At 37.6% G+C, this 22,611-nt stretch overlaps 1 protein-coding gene across 1 annotated transcript; it reads left to right on the top strand.

Moving 5' to 3' along the window:
• The first annotated feature begins 465 nt into the window (after nt 1-465).
• On the top strand, nt 466-13,249 carry CCDC196 (coiled-coil domain containing 196). The gene is given in 10 exon segments (XM_021679513.1): nt 466-515; nt 617-769; nt 2,059-2,155; nt 2,849-2,899; nt 4,571-4,648; nt 4,850-4,933; nt 5,470-5,529; nt 5,908-6,049; nt 12,482-12,540; nt 13,130-13,249. Coding segments are annotated over 10 exon segments (894 nt in total).
• Nucleotides 13,250-22,611: the final 9,362 nt, after the last annotated feature.

Genomic DNA, 22,611 nt, shown 5'->3' with positions numbered 1-22,611 from the left:
GTAGATGCTTTGTATTTATCTTTTCCTTGCAGAATCTGGCACTGTGCCCTACAGGTAGTAGACATTTCATGTAGGTTAATTGCCATGGAAGATGGTGTTCATGAGTTAATTTTGACCTGCCACCATTTTCTAGGAATTCCATAATATAGATACGTTCTGATTCTATCCCATTCAAAGACTCCAGAATAAAATATTGGGCATTGGTTAAAGCTAAGGAAGAATTGATCAGATGTATCTAATAGTATTTTCATTCATCAAGCTATCATTGATGTTGAAGATACTTAAAAGACCTGTTGATTCTGTGGTCTTAGGGCCATTGTGACTCAAGCTGTAGCTAAAATCAGTCCAATGCAACAGGAGTTTCAAGAACAGCAACAGAAAAATGATGACTTAACTGAATGGAACAAGAAGGCACATACTTCCAAGAAGATCTCTCTATCCTTAGAGTAGAAATTTCCCTTCAAGATGACAAGTGGTTCAAACCCTTCAGGATCTTACTTGCCCTCAAAAACAAGGTGAGTCATGGACAGAAGATGCCAAGTGGTAACTATCCAGAGGGAAAAGGAGGGTCTCTATTATTAACTTAGGCTAAACGTAAATATTATTTTTCCCACAGATGTTCCAAAATAGATGACAACTACTTGAAGGAATTGAATGACGACTTAAAGCTAAGGAAGCAGGAACTGCTAGAGATGCTAAAACCTCTTGAAGATAAGAACAATCTCTTATTCCAGAAGTTGATGTCTAACTTAGAGGAAAAGCAAAGAAGGTAAAGGCTCTCTACTCAGGGTTTCCTAGAGGGGAAAAGGCCAGAGAACTTTAATCCAGAGGATTAACAATGATTATTTACATTTTTAAAAAGATTTAGACATTTAGCTATAATAGATAAAGAATTTGTAACCACAAAATCAGTGGCAAGTAATCCTTTGTTTTATTTTAGTAAAATTAAAAATGATTCAGCCCTCATATCAAGGGGCTACAGTTACTACTCTTCTTCCTTAAGATGCCCACCTAAGAAACAGAAAAGAGCCTTTAGTATTTCAGTCTATCATGGTTACACTGATAGCTCCTTATTCATTTTTGTGGAATCACTTTAGGATAGATGACTCTCTTCTTCTCATGCCAAGCAGTGAAATAGAAGAAATCTTCTGGGCCTAGGAATCCTCTGGATTTAGGGTCTGGCTTCTCTAAATATACTAGGCAGATAAAATCTCAACTCTTATCTAGGGCATTCACTGTTCTTGAGACCCACCAACTCTGTTTCGTTTCTAGTCTCAGAGAATCTCACCTTAATGGGTCTACCTTCATTCTCTACCCTTACTGTAACCATCTCAGGGAGCTCAGACTTTTGGAGAACAAAAGCCAGGCAAAAAGTTGTGGTCAAGCACCAGCTGCTTACAATGCAGAAACAAACTTCTCTTAGGTTAAGAGAATACAAAGTTTGCTTCTCTGCTTATAATTAAGGAGGAAAAAGTATAATAAACATAAACTTAAGTTAATGCCTTTAAAGAATAAAGTAAGTCTTTTACTTACTTGGTATTGATTCAGATTTTATTAGAAACTTCTTAATGCCTTGGATTGTATGTTGGGAACTACCCTAAGGATATAAGGGGTTTCCCCAACTAACTCAAATGTCTTTTTTTATAAAGAAGCAATATAAACAGAGATGAGGTAGGGCATAATTCTGGGATTTATGCTGAAGACAACAGATTCTTTGACCTCCTTCTTCAGAGGGGCAAAATCATCCTTTCTACTTCAAAAGCCATACACCAAAACATTTTTCTGAAAGGGTGAAGAAGAGCCTCACTGGCTGCCAGAGACTAAGTTTTGAGCATTATTGAACACAAAATTCATTATAAAGGACATAGCTGAGGCAAATGTTGATTGGGGATGAAATCATCCTATAGAGAACTTCTATGTCCAGAAGGAATTCTAAAACTCCTGTGATTTTAGCACCCATCTCATTCCCATGGTAGTGTACTTTCTGACTGCTTACAGAATAGTAATATTACTCTTTAGGAAGTATTATGTTTTGTGATGTCTTTCTCTTCCTTCCAGTTTGCAGATCATGAGGCAGATCATGGCAGGGAAGGGGAATGAAGAATCCTCAGTCATGGAGCTCATTAAGGAAGCAGAAGAGATGAAGCAGAATCTGGTAAGAGGTTGGTGGACACTCCAAGGAATGGCCCCTGTACAAGGCTCAATTCAATTGCTATCATCAAATGTGGAAGGAAAGACAGAGAGCTCATCTCTAGCATCTAAGGCTCCAATACTCATATCTCCTTGATCTAGAAAGGAATCAGATGAAATGTTGGGCAGGCTCAGAACTAACTAGCAAAAATTCTATTTCTTTGACTTTTAAAAACTTTTCATCTAGGGGTTAGTAATACAAGCATATTAACCCTTCATATTTCATAAAGAATAGACAATACCAAAGTAAAATAAAAGAAATAGTTTGCTCTGGGAGACTCATAAGATTTCTAAAAACCAACAAGGTAAAGGATCTTAAAAATTAGAAATTAGTGGTCTGCACCCCAGAGAAATTATAGTATGATCAGAATATCTTAAGTGTTGTGTGAAGAACTCATTTCTGTTGATATCATATTACAATTACCATAATTATAGTTATTATTCAAAATTGTTATTATTTTTGTACTATCATCATCATCAAACTCATCTCTCATGTTCCTGGATTTTGGGCTAGACTTATTTATTGCCTTCCTCTATGGTTTGCTATATACCTGCATCCCCACCCCTTTCCCCTCATTACTTAATAATTTCTTCCAACTTCACTTTAATGACTGGACAAACACATCTCTGTTTGTTTGGTTTTTTCCCTCTCCAACAGGAAAGGAAAAACAAGATGCTTCGGAAGGAAATGGAGATGCTATGGAACAAGGTGTGCCTCTAAGGATCTCTTGATAGTATTATCTTACAGACCCTAATGAAAAGAACTTCCCTTTCCTCTTGTCCCCATTCTCATTTGTCATGTCCCTGCTTCCACCCATGCCTCATTCCAATCCTTTCTTTGCACAGCAGCCAAAGTGATATTTTTGAAACAATCAAATCATGTCACTTTCCTTATGGAAACCATTTATAGCTGCTCCTTATTGCGGCAAAATATGGCTGTTGCCTACCTCTCTCCTCTCAAAGAAGTCCTCTCCTTACTTTCTATGCAACCACCACACTGGCCTCCTTGTGGATTCTCAAACATGCCAAGACCTTTCCTATCTCAAGGCTTTTGCTCTTGTTTTATCCCTGGCCTGTAATATTTTTTTTTGGTTGGCTCATTCTCATCCTTCAGGTCTCTGCTTAAATGTCACCTCCTCAGGGAGGCCCTCCTTGTTTACTCCATCTAAAATAGGGCACCCCTCTCTTACTTTCTATTATAGAACCCTGTTCATATCCTCCATAGCACTCTTTATAATTAAGCTTATTATTTTTACTTTTTTATTATTATTATTTTACTTGTTTCTTGTCTCCCTGACCCCCTCTGGAATACAACCTCCTCCAGTTTCTTGATTGCTTTGTTCATCTTTGAATCCCTAGCATGTAGCACAATGCTTGGAACATAGTAGACAATCAATAAATGTAAGTTGAAAGCATGAATGTATGAATATATAATTCTAATTCTCCTATGATTTTGCAACGATCACTTCATTGTTTAAAACACAATAATAGGGCCTTTTGCTGGGAAACCATGTGGGGGGTGGAAATTCCTTTGTGGACTAAGTCCTTGAGATCCATATGCTTTTTCACAGACTATAAAACTAGAAGAACAGATTGTGTCTTGCGATATAAACAGTGTGTGGTGTGATCTCTGACTGTTTTTTTCATCTGACCTTTCCACAAATAATCAGGATAGCATCAAGCCCTGCATCTTGACCTGAGATCTAGTCCTACTTCTTAGAGGCAGCTACAAATCAGTTCTATGAATTGTCAGTTTTAGTTCTTGAGGTTTTGTGTCCTTGTGATAAGAAATGTGCCAGCACAAATCCTCTATCAAAATCCAGCTTCTCCAAAGCTCCCAAAGGATTTTTTATAAGCGATGTCCACATTTATTAGCGATGTCCACATTTATTAGCTAGTGACTGGCTTTCCCTACTCATAATTTTAGACGGTGAGAAATGGAAAGAGAACGGTATGCCCAGTGGTTAAGAACATAGGCTTCAGAGTCTACAAGATCTCGTTCAAATTCTTCTAAACAAATGACTTAGCCTCTCCAAATCTCTTTTCTCATTTATGAAATGGAAATAAAAATAGTCCTATGAGGGTTAATTGAGAAAGTTTATAATGTAGTAAAGTACTGTAAATAAGTAATGTGTAAGTAGCTTACAGTAGTGATGGCATATAATAAGTGTACGTTAATAGGTTTTATTATTATAAGGTATACTCAAGACCAAATGGAAGGGCTTGTTCCATTCTGAACCCCATTTGGTAGTACACTTTTCATGTTGAACCCTGACAGGTTGCTGACTGGCAGAAACCAAAAGCTTTGACTTATGTTGGTTTTCCACTTCCCTCACTAATTCCCACTAATTTAAAGCTTTGCCAAAATGTCTCTCTACAGACATTCGACACAGAAGAACTTGGTGGTCAACAAAAAGCACCGCAGATAAAAAACAAAGCAGACTTGCAGGATGGGAAGGCAAGTGGACTATAGAGCACTTAGAATTTCAAGTTGTTGATGCCACATTGCTGGAAACAGCCTGTTGACAATCAGGGCTAATTTGGGTAGGCAGATAGTTAGGATTTGGGCCTTTAGGTTATGTTGGATTTACTGACCGCTGAGACATTGCATTTCTTTTCTGGGACCTTCTATTCCTTTAGCTCTCTTCTTTTATCCCAGGTTCCCAAAACCCCCTCATCACCTAGGAAGACCAAAAATGAACTGGAGACATCATGTGCAGAGAAAGTGAAGGAGAAAAGGAAGGTAGTGTGATCTTTCTGAATGGTAGTAGCTTTTAGAGCTGATAGATTAAAATTTTTAATGTAGCAGTAATCTGTCTAAATTACAGTATGCTTCTGAACTGATACAAATTTTATAGGAAATCTGGTTCCCTTGGGATATTATATTTGAGTTAGAGTGACACTGCAAATTTCTGGGAAATCACGTTAGCAGGGGCAAAGTAGGAGAAACTATACCAACAATGACAACTCAACAGTAACTATGTGATGTCAAAATAATAGCTAATTTGTTTTTGAACATTTATTTGAAAGTATTACGCTTGTATCTAATCTTCCCACAACAAACTTTTTCAGAGAAAATGCTTCTATTAATTTAGCCTTTAGTATTTGGAGCGATGGATTATACAGGTGAGGCCCTACTAAAAGGACTAAAGAGTTGAAACCAATTTATTAGTGAATCTATGACACTGTGCTTTTGCTATAAAGTCTTTGCAGGATATTGAGAACACTGATTTCTGATCTCAATTTACTTTGTCACCCAGAGGCTCTTTCTTCCACCAGGAAAAGCAACAGAGGAAAATGGAATGGGTCAGGTACCAGGAACAAGCCAACATCCTTCAGGTACTAAGATCTTCCAAAGTTGAACATGGGATGCAATTTCATTCAGACAATGTAAAGTTTTTTAGTTTTGTAATATTCATCCCAATTCCCTCATCTGGATTACCAATTATTCTGCTGAAAGAAAATGTTTCATGGGGAGATAGCTGCAGAGACCTGTCTCCAGCTTCACATTGAATAACTTAAATACATTTTCCCCCCTATAGTCTTGGTTTTGTTCTATTTGAAATGGGGGGGCGGGGAATCACAAATACTTTCTGCCCAGCTTTAAAGACTGAACATGATGGGATGATTTTAAACTTCTGAGTAAAAAGGATCAGGTTACAAGTGCTTTAGAGAAGCCTGTACTGTATGAATAGTTGTGAAAATGTTGTCTTGTAGAATGACTTTAATGGCAAAGTGATTGAGCTGAGAATTGAAGCCTTGAAGAACTACCAGAAGGCCAATGACCTGAAATTATCCCTGTACTTACAGCAGAATTTGGAAACAAAGCAAGCATATTTTAATCTTCCTGGGTCCTGAGGTAGGTGGAGTATCATAGGTACACAGTTTGAGGTTTTATTTTATTTTACAGTGAAAATTCCATTACTTATGAGGTGATCAACACAATGCCTGGCACACCATAAGTTACATGTTAGTAATGATCTAATAAATTTTATCACTATCATTATTATTACTCAGAAGCTCTTGTAAAATAAGGATTCCTCTGGAGGAAATGAAATTTTCTTTTGTAAAGACTAAGTTACATATTATGTACTTAGTATACGTAGTTGGTACAAAGTTGACCCCTGAAAAAATACTAGTTTCCTCCCCACTTGTACCCCTTTCCTAGGAATTATTGTGGTTTGATCTCATGAATCTTGTTGGAATAGACTCTGCTACTTCAGAACAGAAAGCCAAAGAGATAGACTTCTGACAATGGTTGTGAGTTTCACCAATCCAGATATTCCTCTGAGATTTTCAGCATTTGCCCCCAAAGAATTTATGGCATCATTAGAGGAAATTGTATAGTTTACCATAAAAAAGTAAAGGAATGGCTTCTGAGGGGCAGAAGAAAGAGTTCTTAAATTTTCAGGGATCTATGAATCTGAAATCTATATTTTAAAGAAAACACATTCAATGAGAAATCATGGTTAGGGGATGACAATATTTTATCAGTAACAGTATCAGTATGTATATCTCTCATTTCTTTTTTTTAGATTTTATTTTAATTTATTCATTTGAGAGAGAGAGCTCCAGAGCTTGAGAGAGCAAGAATAGAGAGGAGGGGGAGAAGCAGATTCCCTGCTGAGCAGGGAGCACAATGCAGGGCTCCATCCCAGAATCCTGGGATCATGACCTGAGCCGAAGGCAGACGCTTAATCAACTGAGCCACCCAGGTGCCCCTGTATATCTCTAATTTCTTCTCAATCTTATTCCATAAAGGGCTTGAACAGCAGATAAAATCACACACAGCACATAAGATTAAATAAATAGATGAGTAAATCAAGCCAAAGGAAAAATAAGTTGAAGCCAGGTAAATACATGAAAATGTATAATGAAAGTACTATATAGTTGGTAGAAGCAGGCTTCAAACTTGGTTCTGGATTTCCCAGAAAAAGAAACATAGGTTTACGGTGTCCACAAAATAATAATAAATCAATTGCTCAAGAATATAGCTTTTACTAGTACTGAGACCAGAGAGAAATTTCTCCTCCATGGAGATAGGACATTCTATATGTGTTATAGTAGCTAATGTTCTCAATAATATTTCTAAAATGAATTCAGAATCTAAATTTTCTAGGTTGTTTCTTATCTTTTTGTTGGCACAATCTAATAAAAAAATATTAATTTGAAATTTTTAAAAAGCAATGGGTCAGTTCAAGATGATTTGGTCCAGGTACACAGCACTGTCAGTCTAACTTGATTCATATATAAAATTTACAAAATCTGGAAGGCTGGATCGACCATCCATCCTTTAGCCAGTGTTCTACTTATATTTTTTCTTTTTTTTTTTTTAAGATTTTATTTTTAAGTAATCTCTACACTCAATGTGGGGCTTGAACTTATGACCCCAAGATCAAGAGTCACAGGCTCTATAGACTGAGCCAGCCAGGCAGCCCCCCCCGCCCACACACTTATATTTTTTCTTTTAACTGTTGTTTTGATTTGAATTGGACAGCAGAAAGCTTGAGATTTTCTTCTCAAACAAGAACCTAGAATACAATCAGAAGCAATAATAAGTCATTAAGGAATAAATTAAAAAGCTGGAGGAGAGGAGGGTACAAGGAGGACAGATCCTTGTTTTACTTTGTTTAAAATTAGCTGAAGGTCATCTCAAGGGATCTTAGAGTAAGGAGTTAAAAATCTTTTAGCTCCAGATTCAAATCAAGCCAAGATTAGTAAATAGTGAAGGGTTCCATTCGATTCAGTCACCTTAGGGGATTTCTTTTTTCCCAGTACACTGGATCTTTGAAATTTGGACTAGGACAACCCACACATCAGTACTCTCTTTTCTCTTCTCTCCTCTTATGCTCTGGAGAGTTAAGTGATAGGGCACTAAATTTCTAGTTACCACCAATGCAAGTAGCCACAGGCATGTGTGACCCACGGTCCCGTGCTTTATTGATTGTGCATTCACTGAACACTGATTACAGGCCAGTTTCATTTTCTAACACACACATATACAAAATCTTTGGGTTTGTTTGAGCCTAAGTGGATCTGAGTCCTAGATTTTGGTTATCTTGACCTATTTGTTTGATTATTGAAAAGAAAACAAAAGAAGCATTAGTTTTCTTCATAGAGGAATTTTTAAAGTAATTATGTTAAGATACCATTACCAACAGTGATACGATAGGGAGGCGGTTTGGTGGTGCTCATGTTTCCCAATTTCTGTGTCACTTGGTCTGTTGTTTTCAATATATTCTGTTTAGATTGACTTCTTTAATTTCTTAAATGCATCCCTGGAAAATAAAATTAATATTACTGTTTTCAATGAAAAACCAATATAGCTTTCCATAATCGAAAGTAAACTTAATAAGGATACTGAAAAACAAAATTTTAATGTTCTAACCAGATGCTAAAGCCTGAGGTCTGTTTTATCTTTATTAGGAAGTGAGATTAGCAAGATGTAGAGAGTTTTAAAGAAAACCAGCAACAAACTGAAACTTTCTCCTTGAGGCCATCAAATTTGAAGAATTGGAAAGGGAGTAATTGTTTCACTATGATTTATAGTGTTTAATGCTGTGTTCTAGCACCTCCTAAATTTATGTCAGTTGCCACTCAAAATCATCTTGCCATCAAATTTTTTGAAACAGTATTTTAATGGCAAAAGCACTGCATTTAGAGTCAGGTATATGAGTTGCAGGCCTTATTCTGAAGCTAAACAGTTAAATAACCTGGGCAAGTCATTTAGTTTCAGTTTTTTTCTTTGCCTAAAACAAAACATACGATAGAGCATGTTGAAAGCATGTGGTTTTGTGTAATGCTCACAATGACTCTGTGGAGTAGGTATCATAAAACAAGAAACTAGTTCAGAGAAGCCAGGCTTCTGATTCTGTATCTAAAGCTCACCTTCTAGAATGTGCAGAAAATGGCAGTGTTGAAGTATGGGATGTCTCATGACTCTTCCACCTCTAAAGGCTATGATTTAAATCCAAACTTATCCCGGTTTAATGTATAATACTCCCAATGAAGACTCATACTCCCTAAGGGTAATTTGGTCAGTAATAAAACAGTTCAAAATGGGTTGACAGTTTGTAATTCTACACTTATCCCAGTAGGTGGCACCAATCACATCCAGGCTTCTAGTCTACAAATAGTGGTAATTCAGGAACCCTGATATACTGTGGGAGAGATTGGTCTTCTATTACCCTTAGGACAAAATGTGCTACATTTATATATCAAATTAAAAAAATTATTGATGTTTTCTGCCATGATCTGTTGCACTGAGGTGTATTACTGGAAGCCTTGGTTAGACCTTACTAAACTCAGTATTCTGCTGTACAATCCTTACCTGTTATTCTACTCCTTGAACTACAGTTCCCTCCATTCCAAAAACATCCACTGTCCACTTCCTTCACAATCCCTAATACTGTTTCTTTCCACCACAGATAAATCAGGTAATCGGGACACTGAATTATAAAATGAGTTGAACAATTATACAAGGTGGTGATTTTTTGAAGTTTAAGTACTTGATAATGTTCCTAGATACGGTTCATTTTCCTCCAGTCTCAAAAGAATTGAATTTCACAAACCTGTCTTAAAGGGTGAAATGTAGTTTTGGACATACCTCCCTGCAAATCCGGGTACAGGTCCTTCTGTTCTGCACATTTCCAAGTAAAGGAAAGGTTTCTCCCACTGCTCTTTGCCAAGAATCCTTCCTCCCGCATCACCTGTCGGGTGTGCTGGTTGGCTGTGTTGCAGTAGTGTGAACTATTTGACTGGCAAAACACAATCCTGTGTTAATATTAGTTTGTTACACTTTAAGCAATCCCTACTTGCAAATTCTCTTGAGCCCCTGGCTATAGCATTACCATTGTCAGTCTAATCTGTTTGGCATACTGCCTCACCTAGTCTTATAGAAGAGAAAAACATTTTACACCGAGTGTGTGCCTTCTGGGGACGGGTCACATTTGAAGGTGTAAATTTACAGTGTAAAATTACAATTTGACCCAGGCTGTGTAACAGCCCTTCCCTGGCTTCTGTAGGGTCAAGAGAACAGTTCGTGGCCTTTGGCATCCACCTATCTTAAAGAGTACAGGCAAGAAGTAATCTTTAAATTCAGCTGAATTTCCCATCATGCCTGTTGGTAGTTTAAAGAAGAAGTTTATCTTCGGTAATAATGTAACTGACGATAAGACATTTGATTCTTTTTTTTTTTTTTTTTTTAAGATTTTATTTATTTATTTGAGCCAGAGAGAATGAGAGAGAGAGAGAGAGAGAGAGCGTAGGGTCAGAGGGAGAAGCAGGCCCCCTGCCGAGCAGGGAGCCCGATGCGGGACCCGATCCAGGGACTCCAGGATCATGACCCGAGCCGAAGGCAGTCGCTTAACCAACTGAGCCACCCAGGCGCCCCAAGACATTTGATTCTGACACTTCGTTTTTCTCCTCCCCTCCCCCTCCCCCCACCAAATTCATCCTCTTGGCCTTTTTTTGAGCTCTTTTGAGAAGAAGCTGAAGGTTGGATGTGATTATTTTGCTACACTTATAAATTCAGATGAAAGCCCAGTGAGGTGGGAAATGAATATTCTTGAGACCTTATTTATTCTCTAACTCCCTCCTTTCCCAAAGCAAGTCATTCTTCCTGGCTTTAACCTTTACTTCACTTTAGTATGACTCTTCCTGACAGCTGCAATATACTTCAGTAGGTGCTGCTGAAAGGAAAATAGTAGTGTTAAGTTAAAAGGCTGAAAGGCAGGGGTGGAAACCCACAGTTAACTTGAATCTGGGTCCTTGATAAATAGTAATGCTCTCAAATACAGGCTTTTTAAAGCTTTGAGGCAACCTGAACTTTTTGAATGTCAAAATTAGGTTTATGGTTTGTAGTGCTATGGAATAGTTACTATAGTAACTAATAGTAGGTTATGAAGTTAATTTCTAAACTAAGTAGTTTTTTTACTTCCTATAAAACCCCACAGAGGGATGTCTGGGTGGCTCAGATGGTTAAGCGTCTGTCTTCCGCTCAGGTCATGATCCCAGGGTCCTGGGATCAAGCCCCGCATTGGGCTCCCTGCTCCGCGGGGAGCCTGCTTCTCCCTCTGCCTGCCACTCCCCATGCTTGTGCTCTCTCTCTGAGACAAATAAGTAAAATCTGTAGAAAAAAAAAAAACCCACAGAAGCCCAGGGGGAGAATAAAATTCTTCTTTCCTAAATATAAATTCTGAAGGTTGAAAAAAATAAACTGTACCTTTATTAATATTATGATTATTTCAATGAGTGACAATAGCTTCCAAGGTTTTTTGTATTACACGCTTAGGAAATTTGGCAGGATTGTTAGGATTGGGTTGTCATATTTAGCAAATAGAAAGAGGATGCTCAGTTAAATTTGAATTGCGGATAGTTAACTTTTTAGTATAAGTATGTCTTAAACATTTCATGGGACATACTTATACAAAAAATTATTTGGTTTTTATTGAAATCTAAATTTAACTGGGTATCCTGGCAATCCTGACCTAGGACAAACTCCCTACAGAGCCTGTTTTGCACCCTCCAATTCTTCCTTTTTCCCCTTTTTATTGGCTCCCTTCTCCTTCTCTATCTCAGCCTATGCCTGTCATTCTCTCTGCCTCCTCTTTTTTGTCCCCCCACCCACCTTTATCTTTTTTTTTTTTTTTTTGTTCTCCACTATCCACAGTTGGCCATTTTTATGGAATATGTATCTGGGTTATCTGAGGATATATATATATGTATGATTTATCATCCCATTTCTTCATTTTTTTTTTTAATTTATTTATTTGAGAGAGAGAATGAGAGAGAGCACATGAGAAGGGGGAGGGTCAGAGGGAGAAGCAGACTCCCTGCCGAGCAGGGAGCCCGATGCGGGACTCGATCCCGGACTCCAGGATCATGACCTGAGCCGAAGGCAGTCGCTTAACCAACTGAGCCACCCAGGCGCCCCCCATTTCTTCATTTAAAAGTTGTATTAAAAGTACAGTTTGTAGGTTCTCAAAGAAAATTGTTTCTACTTGCATATAATCCTCAAATGATTTTCTTCTGCCTGTGAGACATGAGCCCTTAGCCGAAAAAGGTTTGCCATTCCAACTTTAAAAATACTGCTTGAAGTTATCTTCTAAAACAACAGTTAGAAAATCCACATTAATGCTAATACCAGAGTCATTCCTACAGTGATGCAAGGATATGGTATGCAATGTGTGATGAATGTTAGTAGCTTTGCAACTCAAAATTAAACCAGGTTTTGTTTTGTTTTGTTTTTTCCCTCAAAGAAAGCTCCCATTTTCCTAATGTTTCCCACCAGGTACTATAAGTACTACAACTACAGGCGGAACAACTACCAGCAAAAATGAATCTAATGTGGTAAGAATTACTTTTATTTTCAAAATTATTTTAAAGGCTTGCATAGGTAGTGGGTATAGATTTTTGGAATTTTAAAATTTATTTAAAGATTTATTTATTTCAGAGAAAGGCGGGGAAGGGCAGAAGGAGAGGGAGAGAGAGAGAATCCTAAACAGACTCCTCACTGAGTGTGGAACCCTACATGGGGCTAGATCCCATGACCTGAGATCATGACCTGATCCAAAATCAAAAGTCAGCTGCTCAACTGTGCCACCCAGGTGCTGCTGGATTTATTTTACTTTATTTATTTATTCGAGAAAGAGAGAGAGAGAGAGAGAGAGAGAGAGCATGAGCAGGGGGGAGAGGCAGAGGGAGAGGGAGAAGCAGGCTTCCCACTGAGCAAGGAGCCCAATTCGGGACTCCATCTCAGGACCCTGGGATCATGACCTGAGCCAAAGGCAGATGCTTAACAACTGAGCCACCCAGGCACCTCTGGAATTTATTTTTTAATACATTCTAATTTAATATTTTTAGGGGATTTGCAGAGTGAGTGCCAGGGCACTTGATGTTTTAGCTGTTTTTTTGTTTTTTTTCCTCCTCTATGTTGTAGAGAATTCTTGAATCAAAGACCTACGCAGAACAACAAGGAACTAAAGGAAGTCACTTTGATGATGTAGGAGGGATGCTCTTGTTTCTGAGGTCACGGCCAGATGAAGCTCTGAAGGATTAGAAGGCTTTCACTCCATTTGCTTTGGCCAGATTTAAAGTCTAGGCACAGCCATTTGTGTTAATTAAAATCTCTCAAACCTTTGCTTTAGTGCTGTTTACCATGTCCCCACCAAATTGGGTTTAAATGCAGGTTAGATGCTTGACCTTAAGTATGTCAGGAATTTCATCATTTAGGGATTGGAAAACAGTCTCTGATTATTTTGATAGCTCTTGATTTTGAAATGACTAGATTCAAACCACATTGTATATTGTTAACAAGTCCATAAAAGGCTGTTCCCCTCCACCTTTGAAATGTTTCATTCTGGGCAGATCCATCACTAGCATATAAGCAAAAGTAGGTACAAAATAAGGAAAATTATAAGCTATACAGTTCTCTTACTCTCTCACCTACCTTGTCCACCTGCCCTGATGATTCTGTCTCCTACTTATCTTTTCCTTGAATACCTTCTACCTTCCTATCTTCAACCTACCACTGTTTTAGTTCAGGCCATCTTTCCTGCCTAGATTACCACAGCCTCTTAATTGGTTTTCCCACTTCTAGTCCCTCTAACCCTACCTTCCACACCACCTAAAGAGGTGCTTTTCTGAAAGAGAAATGAGATCATGTCTCTTCCCTCCTGGTTTTCCATTGACTTTAGTATAAAGTCCAAACTCCTTCACAGACCATAATGATCTGCCTCCTGCCTATGTCCCCAGTCTCCTCTTTCACTGTATCTCCCTTTGCTCAGGTATACGACATTGAGCTCAACAGACCTATTTACAATTCCCCTGATGTACCATGAGGTCTATTATCTCCATGCCTCTGCACAAAGTTGATTCTTCTCTCCTTGTCTGTGCATTATCATTTGTCCTTAGGGCTGAGTCTGGTACCCTTCTCCTATCCCAGTGATTTTCAATCCTAATTCTTATACTAGAATCTCTTTGGGAGTTTTTGAAAGTACCAATTCACTGGGCCCCTCCCTTAGATCATTTAAATCAAGATCTCTTAGGGATAGGGCAAGAGCATCTGTATTTTTTAAAAGCTCCTCCAGAAATTCTTATGCATAGCCAGATTTGAGAATCACTGTTCCAGGCTGTCTTGGCTTTATCATAACACTTAATGAATTATATTGCAATTTCTTATTTGTTTACCCAGTTATCTCCCTCACCAGATTGTGAACTCTTTGAGGCCCAGGACTATGTCTTACTCATCTTTCCATTTTGACTACCTAACAGCACCTGGGGTTAGATAGAGGCTCAGATATTGCATAAGGCCTCAACCAGGTTAATAGCAAAGTCCCAGGGTCTCTTGATACCTTGTCTTGTGTCAGTTTGGATCATACTGTAGTTCCTGAGTTCTCCAGATCTTTTCTTTGCTCTAAGTTGTCATTAATTTCCTATATCATGTCAATACAGGGAAAGTTGATTTGTTACAAAACATTTCCAAGTCTGTAGGAACTCCTTGTATGTTCTGGTAATGAGCAAAGTAAGACAACCAATTAAAAATTTTCTTTCCCCCAAGGTTAATTTAAATCTGTAAAGATGTATTTTAAAATGTAATTTTGGACTTGAAAAGGTTTACATGAAATCACAGAATTTGGATATTAGAAGGAACTTTAAATAAGTATGAATTTCTTTCATTTTACAGAAGGGAAACTGGAGTTCAGATATGTTGAAAGAGTGTCCAGAGTCCCACAGTTAATTGGGGATGTTAACAGTTTAGGCTGATTACCAGAGCCTAGGTATTCTTACTACCAGTTCATATTCCAATCTAATTCATATCTTTCCTTTCTGGGCCACGAGAATAACAGGTTTGGCAGCCCTGAAGTGATTAGTTTCATGTTCTCCCAACTGAATTAGCTGAGTATGTAATCCATGTTCTGTTTCAAGAAAGCCACCTCTGTACTACTTAGTCCTTGTACGCTTCAGCAGTCCTGAGAGACTTTTCAAGTCATTTGAATTAGACAGAGCAATGAGAGCTAAAGTCAAGAATATAAAATCTCACTGTACACTCACTACTTAAATAAGTCATTTAATTTCAGGGCCTTAGATTCCCAATTTTAAAACTGGATTGAGAGAGCACCATTCAAATGTTTTAAAATCATATGTGTGTGTTTTGTTTGTTTGGCATTCAATAGGTTTAGTATGTGACCTTTCCCCCCTATTTTCTTCATTAAGTAAGACATGAAATAAACTAGCTGCTAGGAGAGATTTGTAACTTCTTAGAAAAAGAATCATTTGCTATTTCCAAAGTATTGAAATTGTATGTTTACTGTCAGTCAGGCTTATCATCTTTCCCTCCAATGCTCCACATCTTTCAGTTTCTTCAAAACACAAAATGGAAATATCGTAGCCTTTTATCTTACTTTATCTGTAAGACTTCACACTGGACTCTGACGTGCCCTTATATAGCAATGCAAAGTTATCATTTGGGTTGGCTGGTTGTGGGTATCTGTGTTTTGATAAATCCAGGATATGGATCTCAGCTTTGTGGGTACAAATTTATTTGGTCAACTTACCCAACAGATCAGAGACTCATTCTAGCTACTCAAACTCCCAAGACAATCACTGATAAACCAAATTAATTTAAATTACACAGATGGCTATACCTTCCAAGGTGGTTGGAATATGTCTATATGTAGGCCATTCCCATTTCAGAATCAAATTATTAGGGAAGCTGAATTAGCAATAAGAAAGTATTGGTGGAATTGAAACATTATTACAATTTTATGTACACTCGTAATATTCCAATTATGTTTCTCTGAGAATAAAACCTCTGATCCTTGACTGTACCTGGGAGATACTTTTCAGTTTTAACCTCAACTGAGAAAAACTTTGTCCCATTAGCAATACAATTACAATACAAGCCATAATGTTGGGTAGTACTATTTTTGTAGCTACTCTTATTTATTTTACCTTGACTTCCGAGCTATTCAGGGAATATTTGCTAACATTTCACCTCCAAAAGTTATCTTTTTGCCATGACCACAATTGATTAGTAGTGTCTGTTATACTGCTTTCCTAAATGAAATAAGGCCAACAACAGCCTGATTGATACTTTCATCTTTAGTCTAGAATTGCAATCACCAAAGGGACAAGTGACAATATGCAAGAATATTGCCTTATGCTTTTAGATCCAAGCAGAAAATCCAGCTTCAGTATTTCTTATGTGAACTGTGGCCACTTTAGATGGTGTCTTCTTTATAGGCAGAGGCTTCTGCAATCTGTCCCATGCCAAGGCAAATTTCTAACAGCCCCTCTGGCCCCATGGGAGGAGCCTGCATTGCTCACAATTCAAAGTCCCTATTGCTTCATATGTTCTGTATTTAATCATCAGATATTAGGAAATGTGAAGAGAACAAGGTTCCATGTTGGAAAGGGATACTTGCTCTGCAACAAATCAATCCCACAGCAGGAGATATACAGGCAGATAAATATGAAATATAATAATCACATGGTAAAATGAGTGGTCCTGAAAAATCCATCATCTCTGCTTCTTTCACATATTCATTTATGCTTCTTAACATCTCAAACCTTTATTTAAGATTCACTTTAAGCTAAAACACTGATAAATATTCTTATAAACCATTTTTCCTCCAATCATTGGTCAACCTAGGACAAAATGAGGTTACTTAGGCTAACAAAATAATTTTCCTTCCTTTTTAAAAATATTTTTCCTTTTGTATATTGCTTTTATAGAGACAAATATATTTTCCTAGGGTAGCTGGACCTTAAGCTATGTTTGATTACATGGAAACCAATTAATAATAACTTAGGAAAAGGATGATGTTTCGATTTTTTTAGAAGTTCAAAACTTAAACTCAATCCATGTCAGTTTTCAAACTTGGGAATATCTTTTTTATTAATTTTATTTATTTGAGAGAGAGGGAGTGCATACAAGCAGTGGGGAAGGGCAGAGGGACAGGGAGAAGCAGACCCCCCCTGAGCTTGATCCCAGGACCCCGAGATCATGACCTGAGCCGAAGGCAGACGCTTAACCGACTGAGCCACCCAGGCACTCTGGGACTATCTTTTCTTGACTTGTGTATACTGAATCCTAAAACCTGAAGGACTTGTAGACAGAGCCCCTTTAAAAAATCAAATAACTTCTAAGCACTTAATGCTACTTTTCTATTTAACAAATCTCACTCTCCTTTTTCTTATCTAATAATTCCTTCCTCTTCTACCAATTACTGTCCTCCTCCCCTATGGTCTACCCTTTCTTTGAATTAAGGAGGGAGGAAAACCAGTGCTTTCTTTAGAAATCAAACTTTTCCCCTCCTTGCTTCCTTCTTTTATCAGATGAGCAGACATATAAGTAAGTGGTGATCTTCTGTAAATTGTCATGACACACTGGGAAGTGCTTCTCTATCTTCTGAATATTAACAGAAGACAATGTCAGTGGTATTAAAGGTATAAATTAGAGCCCTCAGAAAAGAATAAAATCTGTAGTAATGGTGGAGATAGGAGTCTGTAAGAAGAGTTGAAGAACTAACTGCTGATCTATCAAGGTACTACCCTTATATATGGTACCTAGATCCATCCTCCCTTGGTCTTAGCCATTTGGTAGGGCTCAGATGATCCTCATGCTCTGGATGAGTACATGACTGAGGCCTAACGAGTCAGGTTAACTTGCCTTAGTAAGTGGGGACATGACCTAGTTCTATGGTTCTCAACATTTTGGTCTCAGGAGCCCTTTACACCCTTACAAATTATTGAGGACTCCCAAGAACTTTTAAGTAGGTTATATCTATCAATATTTAGCAAACTTTTTTTTTTTTTTAAAGAGAGAGAGTGGTGGGTGGGGGGAGAGGGAAAGGGAGAGAGAGAATCTTAGGCAGGCTCCATGCCCAGTGCAAAGCCTGACACAGGGCTTGATCTCATGACCCTGAGATCATGACCGGAGCTGAAATCAAGAGTCAGATGCTTACCCAACTCAGCCACCCAGGCACCTCTAAAACTTTTTTAATATAAAAATATATAAACGCACATTCTATTAGCTGTCAGAGTAATGATATCATTATATATAATTTAGCCTCTGGAAAAATTCCATCATATCTAATGAGGAAATGAGAGTGGAAAGACAAATAATGCCTTAGTATTAGTATGAAAATATTTCTGACCTTGAAGACCCTCAAGAAAGGGTCTTGGGGTCTCCAGGTATCCCCAGATAAACTTGAAAACTACTGATCTAAATTATTGCTTAGAGAAAACAATACCAACTTTGCCACCAAGTAGGGAGAATCAATATGAGAAGTAAGACAACAAAGGAGAAAGCATAGCTGAAAGATTTTGATGACATGGTTTCAGATCCTGAATCTAGCCAACCCTGAAGCTATATACATGTCTGGAATTCATAGCTGCATGAGCCTTTTGGTGTAAGCTAGGATCAGTCACTTGTAACCAAAATGTTCTCATACATCTGGATTTCCAGCTGGGGACCTCAGAGGAAGAGAGCAAGGGTGAGAAAAATACAAAGGACCAGGGCACAAAATTATTCAAGCAGAAATCTGGGCAGCAAAAATATAATATCAAAAGCCCAAGGAAAAGTTAGAATTTATTTTTATAAACATGGCAGACATTGGAAAACATTGTCCTAATTATTCTCAAATAAGTGCCATCAAATTCTGTGGACAACTGTGGTGGCTCAGCTTCATTAAAAGACAACAAAGGCATCAAAACTAACAGCAAAATGTCAATTTCATTAGTAGGAATGTATAAATTTATCTTGCCAGACTTTGAAAAATTCTAATTTCAGAAACTGCTTTTGTGGGGAAAAGCATTAGGCCATTTAGTTCAAATATTAAAAACTTCCCCAGTATTCTCTACTATAGAGCTGTGTTTTCTCTAAGCATGTGTCTACCTGTACCTCTGAAACAAATAATACATTATATGTTTAAAAAAAAAAAAAAGAAGAAGAAGATAGTAGGAAGGGAAAAATGAAGGGGGGGGAAATCGGAGGGGGAGACGAACCATGAGAGACTATGGACTCTGAGAAACAAACTGAGGGTTCTAGAGGGGAGGGGGCGGGGGGATGGGTTAGCCTGGTGATGGGTATTAAAGAGGACACATATTGAACGGAGCACTGGGTGTTATACGCAAACAATGAATCATGGAACACTACATCAAAAACTAATGATGTAATGTATGGTGATTAACATAATAAAATTTTTAAAAAAGCATGTATCTAATTTCTAAATCCCAGCTTTTAAAGAAATCTTTGAACCTTTGTCATTGCCTATACTGGCTTGAATAGTGTCTTCCCCCACTGCTCCCAAATTTCACATTCACTCAGAATCTCAGAATGTTACTTATTTGGAAATAGGGTCTTTGTAGATATAATTTGTTAAACTTGGATCATACTGGATTATAGTGGGCCCTAACTCGAGTGACTGATATCCTTATAAGAAGTGCAAGTGAAAATACATATAGACAAGAAGGCCATGTGGTGATGGAGGCAAAGATTGGAGTGATGCAGCTACAAGCCATGGAATGCTAAGGATTGCCAGTAACCACTAGAAGCTAGAAAGAGGCAGGGAAGAATCCTCTTCAGAGGATTCTTAGATCCTTCAGAGGGAGCATGGCTTTGCTGACAGCTTAATTTTGGACTTCTGGGCTCCAGAACTTTGAGAGAATAAATTTCTGTTGTTTTAAGGCACCCAGTTTGTGATAGTTATGGCAGCCCTAGGGACTAATACATTGCCTAACTCAGCCAATCTAAAATTCATCTTGAGTATAATCAAGCTTCCCTTGGGGAAAATAATAGGTTAAAATCAACCACAGTTTCACCTTGCACCCATTTTTGTTGTTGTGCTGAATACACATAACAAAATTTACTATTTTAACCATTCAATGGCATTAAATATATTCAAAGTCATTTTTAATTGACTCAGTTTTAATTGTGGCTGCTAGCCTATCAGGAAAGAGGCAAGAATGGAATAAGCCTTAGAGGAAGAATAATTTATTGCCAAATTTGTTCTTGCTCACATCCAGTGTTAATGAGGAGAATCTGACCCCAGAAAAGCCAGTAAGCTTTTACCTTATACTGAAATTGTAATTAACCACAGGAAAACTAAAGTACCAGGAGGGCTAAGTGTAAACATACTATTATTAGAAAAATTTCAACCTTTACACCAATTCATTTCTACTGATAAACTTTCATCTTCATAATGAAAATCATTATGAAAGCCAGATGTTTACCTATCTTTTGCATTAATTTTTAGTTAATGTAAACTCCTGTAGTTTTCATTAAAACCTTAAGAATAGAGAGAGTGAAACCCTGGGCATTGCTAATTCTTTACATACAAACTCTTTTTCATTTCTTGTTTTCCCTTTCCCTCAGTATATTCTTGAGACATCTGTCAATATTCAGGAATGCTACTCTCTTCTTACCTTGGTTTGAAAATTTTTCTATTATAATGTTTGATTCCAGGATGAATTTTGAAGAAAATTCATACTATAAAACAGAAGGAAAAAAACATGTGCATACTGCAATATTTACTCAATAACCAGCAGTAAAAGAAAAGTCATATTAGACAGTAAGGTCACTGAGTTTTTCTTGGGCAAATTTTGTTACAGTTTGCTAAATTCAATAGAGATGAATACACTTGAGGAAAATTGTTGGAAAACAAGCACATATTAATAGTTGTTCAGCTTAGTTCTAGTAATTACTTTTTTCAGCAATTTTAGTAGTTTTAGCAAACAAACCTCCATATACTTTAGGGTTAATTCTCACCTTTCCCAATTAAATTTCACCATTATTACTTTTACATAGAAAGTCCCTTCTTTTATTTAAAATTTTATTTTTTACCTTTTTAAAAATTTAAACTCAATTTAATTAACATATAGTGTATTATTAGTTTCAGAGGTAATTTAGTGACTCATCAGTTGCATATAACACCCTGTGCTCATTACATCAAGTGCCCTCCTCACCCTCCATCACCCAGTTACCCCATCCTCCCACGGGCCTCCCCTCCAGCAACCCTCAGTTTGTTTCCTGTAGTTAAGAGTCTCTTATGGTTTGTCTAAAGTCCCTTGTTTTCTGTTATTTATTGTGAAACAAAAATACCAGTTTCTTTTCATGAATAATTATAGAATATTCTAAGTTGAGAGGGTGCTTATTTAGACAACCACTTTACTTAAAGGGTGCTTATTTAGTCTGCAACCTTAAAAAACCCCAACTTAGTTTAAGGTTATAGAACCTATTAGTAGCCAGGTTTAGAATTTATCTCTCTAAAACTTCAAGGCATTTTAAAAACATTTCAATTTGAGGGTGCTGTAGGTAATAGATTGAAAAGGTAGTAATGTAACCAACTATTTGCTCTTCATCTTTAGTTTGAGATAAACCATTTTCTTGGACATACTTTCACTTATATATATCCCTCTCATATGAAACTAGTTAAGAATCTGTTGGTCACCAGGCTCTATGGTGATAGATTATTAAAGGAAATGGCTTTATGATCTGGCTTCAATTTTTTAATCTATTGTCAAAAATTCTAGCAATACACATACTCAAAAGAAATTTTACTATTTTTTTTAAATCCCACCTCAATTTCATCCATCATCTCCTTTGTACTCCCATTATTATTATTAATTTATTTATTTGACATTGAGAGAGACAGCGAGAGAGGGAACACAAGCAGGGGGAGTGGGGGAGGGAGAAGCAGACTCCCCGCGGAGCAGGGAGCCCGATGGGGGGCTCGTTCCCAGGACTCTGGGATCATGACCTGAGCCGAAGGCAGACGCTTAAGGACTGAGCCACCCAGGTGCCCCTGTACTCCCATTATTTAAAATGAAATACATAACGACATGAATTTTAAGTTAGAGGACAGATCCATGTTCCAATGGCACAATAAAAAACATAACCATCAAATTAACTGAGATTGTGTGTACAAACGATGATTATACATGTTTGACATTTTGCTTTTCATTCTTACGCTTCCCAGATTTACCATGGCCGAGAACAGAAGGAAAAAAATCTGTGTGTATTATTATTTTTTAATTCAGAAGTTGAAAGGACTAGGAAGAAAGGAACTAAGGAACCGATGTGAAATAGCCACAGGTGATTAATAACACATTTTTGAAAGATACATGAAAATAAGTGGCAACAAAAGCTATTTTCATGGTAATCTCATGTCTCACAAATACTGAAATGAAACTCAATTGTCACGGCCTGAGTTCCTACTTCCAATTTTTCGGTCGTGGTTCAGGGGAGAGGAACACGTTCTACTCGTTCTCTAAGATTGGTGCTTTTCATCTAAAAGCAGAGACCGTGGTGATGAAGCGTAAGGCCACGAAACCAGGGGGCAGCGGGAGGGAGAAAAGCCAGGTATCCCCATTCAAGATGCTCTGCTTCGACTGTGAGGATCGTCATGTGGGCAGCGA

The sequence above is a fragment of the Neomonachus schauinslandi genome, chromosome 9 (genome assembly GCF_002201575.2).
Source record: "Neomonachus schauinslandi chromosome 9, ASM220157v2, whole genome shotgun sequence".
Classification (NCBI taxonomy): domain Eukaryota; kingdom Metazoa; phylum Chordata; class Mammalia; order Carnivora; family Phocidae; genus Neomonachus; species Neomonachus schauinslandi.
The sequence above is the reverse complement of the archived record's forward strand: the minus strand, read 5'-3'. Positions and strand labels throughout refer to the sequence as shown.